At 48.1% G+C, this 10,438-nt stretch overlaps 1 protein-coding gene across 1 annotated transcript in view; it reads left to right on the top strand.

Moving 5' to 3' along the window:
- The window catches only part of LOC125436650 (methanethiol oxidase-like), a 33,859-nt gene extending 23,651 nt beyond the window's left edge, over positions 1 to 10,208 (top strand). The window contains exons 5-7 of the mRNA XM_048503847.1: positions 2,404 to 2,524; positions 4,902 to 5,084; positions 9,907 to 10,208. Of these exons, the coding sequence (XP_048359804.1) occupies positions 2,404 to 2,524; positions 4,902 to 5,084; positions 9,907 to 10,208 (606 nt within the window). The remainder of the gene's footprint in view (positions 1 to 2,403; positions 2,525 to 4,901; positions 5,085 to 9,906) is intronic.
- Positions 10,209 to 10,438: the final 230 nt, after the last annotated feature.

Genomic DNA, 10,438 nt, shown 5'->3' on the forward strand with positions numbered 1-10,438 from the left:
CTTTTACTCCGCTCATTCTGAGAAGCGCATGGATGCGTCCGCCCTGCTACCTGCAGGGCGGACAAGGATGGGGTCAGCTGCTCGGCTCGTGGAGCCGCAGTGCAAGGGCAGAAGAGCCGCATGGTTCCCTACCCCTGGTCTAGTGGGGAAGTGAGTTGCAAACAGGAAGTAGGCAGACCATTCAGATATAGAACCACAGAAGCTCACTGGTAGTTAATTCAATGGTCGAAATGCAGATGGTGACTCTCAAGGCAAACATCAGGCAACATGAAGAGGATCAGGCAAGAGGGCTGAATTCCCGTGTAAAGGAAGAGTTCCATCTAGGCAAATTTGGCTGGTATGATCCCATTCACGTTGGGGCTGTCAGGATCCTTGTACAGGAGATGACGAGAAAGTTTTAAAGTTCTATCAATCATTTCATTGCCTAGCAGTGTATCCAGAAACTCTTTCTTGTACCACAGCCTGTCTGTCACATGTTCAAAAGCCAGGAGGGTGTGGGTATATATGCTATAAACAGAATTGTCTCATAATCTGTCCATAACTGTTCAAATCACACCCGCCAGCTGCAATGTGTGAAACCGGCTTCTTTGTGTTCACTGAGAAAAGTCGAGGCGCGTTCCCTCCTTCCCCATCAGCTCACAGAGTTTTAACTTCTAGAAATCCATGGGAAAGCTGGGGGCAGCCGAAAGAATGGGCATCTTTGCACAAGCTAATAAATCTTTTACAGGCATTCTGTATCCTGTATCTCTTTAATTGGTATAATAATTTTCATCCAAAGAGGTCAGAGCGATGCCCATAATTATCCCTTTCCCCTTTTATACTCAAAGCAGACTTGTGAGCTTGGTTGGGCTGAGAGTGACAGGTTAAAGGCAGAGGCGGAGCTTCCACGGGACCGGGACAAATGCCCCAAGCGGGCCGCTGTTTGGTCATGTGCGGGGCAGAAAATTGCTCAGAGCACTCCTGACAGATGGCCATCCAGCCTCTGTTTGAAAATCTCCAAAGAAGGAGACTCCACCTCTCTCCAAGGCAGCGTATTCCACTGTTGTACAGCCCTGACAGGAAGTTCTTCCTAATATTTGTCATGATATATAAAAAAGAGTAAAAGTTCACTAAAGGGTCTTTTCAAGTTAGCAGAAGTTTGCCAAACCCAAAGGCCAGAGATAGTCAGTCTCGGGGCAAGAAGTAGCAATAGTTAACCTTTAATATGATTGGTTAGTTCAACTGTAACTCTAGACCACAGGTGTCAAACTTGTGGCCCTCCAGATGTTATGGACTACAGTTCCCATCATCCCCTGCCATAACATCTGGAGGGCTGCGAGTTTGACACCTATGCTCTAGACCAGGGGTAGGGAACCTGCGGCTCTCCAGATGTTCAGGAACTACAATTCCCATCAGCCCCTACCAGCATGGCCAATTGGCCACGCTGACAGAGGCTGATGGGAATTGTAGTTCCTGAACATCTGGAGAGCCGCAGGTTCCCTACCCCTGCTCTAGACCAATGAGAGGCTGTTGCCTGGGTGGGGGAAAAGTGTCCTGTTGGATGTATGTATTGTATATGCTATGCTAAGTTGATAGAGAGAGAGTGATAGAGACTGAATTGAGTTCAGTGTATGTTCAACTTCATTATTGCTGAAGAGTGCTGTATAGTATTATAGTCTTGTGTAGCATAGCCCTTCTCTTCACCAAACTAAACATGCCCAGCTCCCTAAGTCTCTCCTCGTAGGGCATGGATTCCAGACCTTTTGCCATTTTGGTTGCCCTCCCCTGGGCACATTCCAGCTTGTCAATATCCTTCTTGAATTGTGTTGTCCGGAAGAAGAGAAATCTGCTGTGGAAAGCACTGATGACAACGGAGCAAATTCTTAGGATCAGACCCAGTTTTTGGTTTCTGATGAATCATTTTTTAAAATAAATTCAGAATCCAATAAATGGAGTCAATGGATGCAAATTACAGCTCTTAAGAACATAAGAACATAAGAACAAGACAGCTGGATCAGACCAGAGTTCATCTAGTCCAGCTCTCTGCTACTCGCAGTGACCCACCAGGTGCCTTTGGGAGCTCACATGCAGGAGGTGAAAGCAATGGCCTTGTGTGGCTGTTGCTCCCGAGCACCTGGACTGTTAAGGCATTTGCAATCTCAGATCAAAGAGGATCAAGATTGGTAGCCATAAATCGACTTCCCCTCCATAAATCTGTCCAAGCCCCTTTTACAGCTATCCAGGTTAGTAGCCATCTCTTGAGCTCCCAAAGGCACCTGGTGGGCCACTGCGAGTAGCAGAGAGCTGGACTAGATGGACTCTGGTCTGATCCAGCTGGCTTGTTCTTATGTTCTTATTGACTATTGGAGACCCTCTGTCATGGTGTTACAGGCAGTCTAACCTTTTATGTAAACCTTCCCCTAGGTAATTGAGCCTGTGGACCTGTACTGGAATTGCAACCTGGCCAATCCACACACCAGCCACTGCCTGGGTACCGGCGAAATAATGATCAGCACCATGGGAGACCCTTCTGGCAACGGGAAAGGTAGCAACTCGGAAAGGCTGGATGAGCAAACTAATCAAGGGGTCCCAACCCTTTTTCAGCCCGTGGATGTTAGAAACACAGGTTCAAGACCCTTTGAAAGAACTTGAGCAAAATTGGTGAAATCAGCAAAGTTTTATGTATTGTCGAAGGCCTTCAAGGCTGGATTCAACTGGTTGTGGTGGGTTTTCTGGGCTGTGTGGCCGTGGTCTGGTAGATCTTTTTTTCACTATTGCAAGAGCTGGGCTTCTGGCTCTCCAACATCTTAGGAATCTATCTCAGAGATGAACAGCCAATGTCCATCCTTGCCAATAACAGCCTGGCAGAGCTGCTGAGAAGTTCTCCAGTATACTGGTTGTTGTGGGTTTTCTGGGCTGTGTGGCCATGGTCTGGTTGATCTTGTTCCTAATGTTTCGCCTGCATCTGTGACTAGCATCTTCAGAGGTGTATCAGACTTCTCTCTATGATACACCTCTGTGATACACCTTCTCTCTGTGATACACCTCTGAAGATGCCAGCCACAGATGCACAGAAACGTTAGGAACAAGATCTACCAGACCATGGCCACACAGCCCTGAAAACCCACAACAACCAGCAAAGTTTTATTAGAATACGTTCTTGCAAGCACAGGCGTCTCTATATAACAGGCAGGCACACCGTTAGCAATAAGCAGCATGATTATATTTCCCTTTCCCAGACCGGTGGTCCCTCCTCTTGGTTCCCATTGGATAGGAGCCCAAGAGTGTATAGTCTATCATGTCTGCCTAAGCATACCGTGTGAAGTCCCGCCCCGATTACAAAATCCCATTACTCTAATTCTGCAGATCTTTACCATTGTTTATTCTTACCTTTATTTGGTCATAGCTTCCACACAGTACTAGGCACTTCTAACCACAACCAGGGGTGTACCGGGCCTAACTGGTGCCCAGGGGCATAACTGCCTCCCCATGCCCCCCCCCCCAGCTCCATGCCCCACCCCCCGTGCCCCACTTACGGGAGCCAGCAGGGAGGCCGGGAGAGGGCGGGGCTTGGGGGACGGCTTGGATGGGCGCCACTGAGCCCTGCCCCCTGTAGGCCAGGTTCTGCCTTCCCCAGGACCCGGGGAGGGCAGAAGTCAACCTGCAAGAAGGCCAGGAGGGAGGCGGGGCTCAGCAGTGTGCTGCTGGGGTGTGTGCTGGGGCTGCCCGCCACTGAGACCCGCCCCCCCCTGCAGGCTGGCTTCTGCCCTCCAGGCCCATGTTTGGTGGCATGCAGCTGCGGCACACACTGTTTTGTTATGTGACGAAACGGCGTGTGCTGGGGGACATGGGATGCCCCATGTCCCCATTAGTGGTGCACCACTGACCACAACTCCTTTAGTTATCCGGTCTTGAGTTCCTTTGCAGGTCAGCCTGTACTTGTCAAGAACCACCTGCACCCTGTGTCTGCATGTCACAAGCTTCACCCAGCAATAGATTTGTTACCTGCAATAATTCTTCTTAAGCTCTGACTGATCATACGTTCATAATGTCGGAAAAAGCAATGTTTTCCTTATTGATTGCAGCGGACACCTCTGGGATTCGGACCCAGAATGGTGGACTCAGTCCAGAGCCAGATTTGGGTAACGGGAGACCCCTCGGCTATTCCACTTGTGAGGGCTCTCCCAATCCCCCACCCTCATAACTAGAGGAAGACGGAAGAGTGTTTTACACAAAACTGAGTAGAGCTGAGGTTGATGACGGGTGTTTAAAATTGTGCAATTCACAATTCCTCTTCTAAAGGACATAAGATATTGCTAAAGGAGCAGCAGTGGTGTAGGAGGTTAAGAGCTCATGTATCTAGTCTGGAGGAACCGGGTTTGATTCCCAGCTCTGCTGCCTGAGCTGTGGAGGCTTATCTGGGGAATTCAGATTAGCCTGTGCACTCCCACACACGCCAGCTGGGTGACCTTGGGCTAGTCACAGCTTTTCGGAGCACTCTCACCCGCATCCACCTCACAGGGTGTTTGTTGTGAGGGGGGAAGGGCAAGGAGATTGTAAGCCCCTTTGAGTCTCCTGCAGGAGAGAAAGCGGGGATATAAATACAAACTCTTCTTCTTCTTCTAAATACTGTACTTATTGGGGGGAATGCATAAATGTTAAAATTAACACTATGGGGAAATTTTTATTTTTTTTGCCATAACCGAACTTTGGGAACCCTTTCAATTTTTTTTTGTCCATGCTCAGATTGGAGTTTGAAAATAAAAACGTAAAATTAATATTCGACATTTGTTAGAAAGGAAAATAATGAAGGGGCGTTCTCACAAAACGGGGTCCATTTCAGCGAAGTCCCGAAAGAACAGAATCGACACGTTGTAGAAAATGCACATGATGAGCAATTGCTATGATTTTTGTATACGCAGGCGGCTTTGTTCTGTTGGACGGAGAGACCTTTGAGGTAAAGGGGAAGTGGGAGAAAGGCCCCAAGGCCCCCCCACTAGGCTACGACTTCTGGTACCAGCCCAGACACAATGTCCTGATGAGCACCGAATGGGGAGTGCCCAAATGCCTGGCGTACGGGTTCAATCCAGCCGACTTGGAAAAAGGTGAGAGGACTCTCGTCCACATACATGCCACCGTCTCCGCCTTTAAGTATAAATGAGCAAAGAAGCATTTTTCTCCTAATGTGGGGAGGGGGGGCAATGATGTGGTCCCTCTAGTGCAGTGGTTCTCAGCCTTCCTAATGCCGCGACCCTTCAATACAGTTCCTCATGTTGTGGTGACTCCCAACCCTATCATTTATCCATTTTACAGATGGAGAACACTGATGCAGAGAGCCTTAGGTGACCCCTGGGAGAGGGCCGTTCGACCCCCAAAAGGGTCCTGACCCACAGGTTGAGAACCACTGCTCTAGAGCTGCCACCTCCAGGTTGGGGAATTCCTGGAGATTTGGGGGTGGGGCTTGAGGAAGGCGGGCAGTGTTGGGATCCAAAAATTTTAGTAACAGGTTCCCATGGTGGTGGGATTCAAACAGTGGCGTAGCGCCAATGGGGCTGGGCATTCCGGGGGCGGGGCATTCCTGGGTGGAGCTGTGGCAAGGACGCAGCCGCTGTGCCTGTCCTTGGGCGGGAAACGAATGCACGCAGGCGCAGGCTGCCACACACGCCGGTGCACCTCCTGCTAGATTGCTTCAAGTTCTGCGCGCTACTGCTGAGGAGAGGAGGAGGGGTGTAACTAAGGCAAAAATCACGTGGCAAAATCACCAATTAGTAACCCCCTCTCGGCACACACAAATAATGAGTAACCTACTCTCATGAACCTGTGAGAACCTGCTGGATCCCACCTCTGAAGGCGGGGTTTCGGCAGGTAGGGGACCTCAGTAGGGGTTCTTGTTGCGGGGCTGAGCAGCGTCATGTTCATTGAATTGGCAGCTCCGCTTTGTTCAGCCCAGCCGCATGCGCGTTCCCATTGGATGTGATCAGACATCCCCTCCCTCCCAGAACCCCCCCCCTCATCTTACCAGTCCAACAGCTATAATAATTCAAATATCTTATACAGTGTGTATCGCAGTTTATATCTCTTGGAGATTTCAGGGACATCTTTTCACCAAGCGGGGGATGCAATGCAAACGCTTGTCCAACTGTGGTTGGGGAAATTCCTTTGCAACCACGTTAGCGTTTTTTGGGCGGGAGGGGGAAAGGAGGAAATAAAAATCCGGTTTTGAAAATGCACACAGATGCATCATTTTCAACTGGGGCAGGGAAAGGGGTCTAATGGAGAAGTGGGTTTGCCAAGAGGTGTATGTATGTATGTATGTATGTATGTATGTATGTATGTATGTATGTATGTATGTATGTATGTATGTATGTATCTATCTATCTATCTATCTATCTATCTATCTATCTATCTATCTATCTATCTATCTATCTATCTATCTATCTATCTATCTATCTATCTATCTATCTATCTATCTATCTATCTATCTATCTATCTATCTATCTATCTATCTATCTATCTATCTATCTATCTATCTATCTATTTATCTATCTATCTATCTATCTATCTATCTATTTATCTATCTATCTATCTATCTATCTATCTATCTATCTATCTATCTATCTATCTATCTATCTATCTATCTATCTATCTATCTATCTATCTATCTATCTATCTTATCTATCTAGTAATCTATTTATAATCACCGAGCATCACTCTCCTCGAAGGGCTCTAGGCGGTGAACAACACGAATAATGAACAATAATAACATTAAAACCCCATTTAAAACAGCGGATTAAATAAAATTACAGCGGCATCCAGCAGAAACTTCATAAAACATAATAAACCCACCCTGGAAAAAACAGACCCGAAGAGCTGAGGGCCCCATAGAAATTAAGGGCCCAGAGCGTAAAAGGGGGAGGAGGAGGGCGCACATCAGCGGTCGGCCCCTCCAAACGCCCGGTGGAACAATTCGGTCTTACAGGCCCTGCGGAACTCTCCAAGATCCCGCAGGGCCCGGATAGCTGGTGGTAAAGTGTTCCACCAGGCAGGGGCCAGGGCTGTAAAGGCCCGGCCCGGGTAGAGGCCAACTGCATCATCGAGGGGAGGGCCAGGGCTTTGCAGCAGAGGACCTGTAGGAGGTCCCATTTTCAACAACCCACATCTCCAGTTAGAGCATCGCAGGGGTTGGGAAAGATTTTCATCCGACCGAGACCCTGCAGAGATGCTGTCAGGGGCCACAAGGCTGAATCTGTGCGACTGGTTATCTGCCTGTACAGTGAGGGCCTGTGTGGTTCAGTGGAAATGCCGATACTTTGCAGATGCTGATGCATGCAGAAAGTCTCGGGTTCAATGCTGGGCCTCGCCACTTAAAAAGGGCCAGGCAGTAAATAATATTTTAATCATAATAACCTTTAATGGCAATATTAAAACAACAGCAGCAATATACCAGCAGCAATGGCAACCTCAGTGTAATGATACAATCTCCAGTACAGTTATAACCGTTTGCTGATGACAGAGCACAAAAAGTTAGCCAGCGCTTCCAATACACTTGCAGAACCACAATCCAGCATCGTTACCACAATTGATAGATCAGTATTATCAATGGGGGGGGGGGTGTTTAACCACAGGTTTAGATATTTATTCCTGGCTAAACTGTGTAACGGGCAGTGTAATATCACGTGTTGGATTGATTCTTCGTAAGTGTAACCTCAGCTTGTGGGTTCTGTGGGGCAGTACTTGGAAGGAGTTGCAAAGAACCAAATTTAAACAAAACAGTTTACTTCTCTTTACAAATAACATTAAACATCAACATTTAACATCACACTTCAAGGTCCTGTTCAGGTTGCATTTTCAAGTCCTTCTAGTTACAGTCTACTGATACTGCCAAGTCCAATTCTTCTTTGCAAGTGGGTTGGCTCCTGAAGACTCCAAGGGCTTGATGAACAGGATGCAACATGATGAAGGTTTCCAGGAGAACTCTCACCCATTAAAACCACAAAAAGAAACCCTGAAACAATAAACTCCAACATTTACAACATAGCAAAAATAAACTACCTTCCCAGTAGTTCCCAACAATATTGCAGTTTACCTTAACAAGGTTGTCAAGGGCTTATACAAGCCAAGCGTCCGGAGTCTGGTAGCCTTGTCTTTCTCAAAAGAGCCTCCTGCAGCCTTTCTGCTGCTCTGAGTCTCCACTCCCTTACTGGTTCAAACCATTCTGGGCATGGGGGTTACATAAGCTGAACTGCAGGGACAAAATCTTTCATTGAAAGGCACTTTCTGTATTCTACCCTGAGTGGTAGCTGAAGGGAGAATATTGCACCTGGCAAGGGTCAGGGCTCGTCGCAATTTGGGTTCTAGAACCAAATGGAAATATTTGGCCATGGTATATGGTGTTAACGGTATACCCAAGTGCAAGGGAGAGCAGCTCTTTTCAAACTGTTACCATCTGGCAGACGATACAGGGCTCTCAGAACTAGGACAAAGAGGCTTAGAGACAGCTTCTACTCTAGAGCTGTGGCTATGCTAAACTCCGCTGCTTCATATTGATGTATTTGGGGCTGTGTAGGGATGGGTGGAGGAAGGGGCAGTGAGGATGATGTATGAATCTGAAATTGTGTGCATCGAGGAATGCTGCTGTAAATTTCGTTGTGCGTGCACAATGACAATAAAATGCTTATGCTTATGTTTATTAGCCTGCTGCATCAGGTGACTATAATATGAAAGACCTCAGCCTGAAATCTTGGGAGAGCGGCTGCCAGCCTGAGTTGACAATACCAACTTTTGGTGGACTGAGAGTCTGACGCAGTAGAAGGCATCTGCTGTTTGCCAGAGGCGGAGCGCTCACGGGGACATGTGGAGTTACGTGTCCCCGGGCGCACACCAGCTGGTCATGTGGGGGCAAAGAATCACCCCCCACCCCCCTCCCCTCGGCCCTACCCCGCCAGGCTGCTCTTTCAGCTGGTGGAGGTTCCTCCAGCCAAAGGAGCAGTCTGGTGGGGCTGGGCTGAGGAGCGGCCCGTAGCAGGCTCCTGTCATCTAAAATAAGTAGGGCGTGGGGAGTGGGGGGAAACAGGGTGGGGCGCCCGGAGCAGGTGTTGCCCCAGGTGCCGTTTCTCCTCCGCACACACACACCTCTGCTGTTTGTGTAACCTCCATCTGTGGGTTCTGTGGGGCAGAACTTGGAAGGAGTTGCAAAGAACTAAATTTAAAACACAAAATGGTTTACTTTCTTAACATATAATATCAAACATCAACATTTAACATCACACTTCAAGGTCCTGTTCAGGTTGCATTTTCAAGTCCTTATATTTACAGTCTACTGATACTGCCAAGTCCAATTCTTCTTTGCAAGCGGGTTGGCTCCTGAAGACTCCAAGGGCTTGATGGACAGGATTCAACATGAGGAAGGTTTCCAGGAGAACTCTCACCCATTACAACCACAAAAAGAAACCCTGAAACAATAAACTCCAACATTTACAACATAGCAAAAATAAACAACTACCTTCCCAGTAGTTCCCCAACAACATTGCAGTTACCTTAACAAGGTGTTAAGGGCTATACCAATCAAGGTCTGAGTCTGGTAGCCTTGTCTTCTCCAAACTACATGAGCTTTGCAGCCTCCTCCTGCTTTGGGTCTCCACCCCTTTCTGGGTCAACTCATTCTGAGCATGGGGGTTACATTTGCTCAAGGTAGCGCCATGACTTTTATGGAAGTCATTCTTGTCTTGATGTGAAACAATCAAGTGGAGCAAGTGGAGCATTTGGGGCCATTTTCCCCTGCGACAACCCTGCGGGGCGGGCTTTTGTGCCTAGATAACTTTGCCAGCACACTTGGCTGGGCGGTGGAGGAGGAAGAGAAAACGGACACCTGACGTTTAATTTCAACTCTTCAATTTTTTTAAAAAAGTGTTCCTCTGTTATTTTAAGGCCGCTACGGGGGTCAAGTTCACGTGTGGGACTGGACCACCCATGAGCTCGTCCAGTCCATTGATGTGGGGAAGAATTCCATCCCGCTTGAAATCCGCTTCCTCCATGATCCGGCTGCTTCACAGGGATTTGTCGGCTGTGCCCTCAGCAGTGCAGTCCATCGTTTCTACAGGACTGAGGTAGGAACGTTACTCAGCCTTTTCTTGATTGTTGAGAAAGGGTTGGAGAAGAGGAATCGAACCCTTGTTTGGTTTGTAAAAGGGCTCAGAGTCCGTGCTGGGCATCTCCCCCTGGTTTCTTAGCCTGAGAGCCAGTGTGGTGTTGTGGTTAAGAGCGGTGGACTCTAATCTGGAGAATCAGGTTCGATTCCCCACTCCTCCACATGAGCGCCGACTCTTATCTGGTGAACTGGATTTGTTTCTCTGCTCCTCCGCATGAAGCCTGCTGGGTGATTTTACGCCAGTCACAGTTATCTCTGGACTCTCTCAGCCCCACCTGCCTCACAAGGTATCTGTTGTGGGGAGAGGAAGGG

The sequence above is a fragment of the Sphaerodactylus townsendi genome, linkage group LG01 (assembly GCF_021028975.2).
Source record: "Sphaerodactylus townsendi isolate TG3544 linkage group LG01, MPM_Stown_v2.3, whole genome shotgun sequence".
NCBI classification, from domain to species: Eukaryota; Metazoa; Chordata; class Lepidosauria; order Squamata; family Sphaerodactylidae; genus Sphaerodactylus; species Sphaerodactylus townsendi.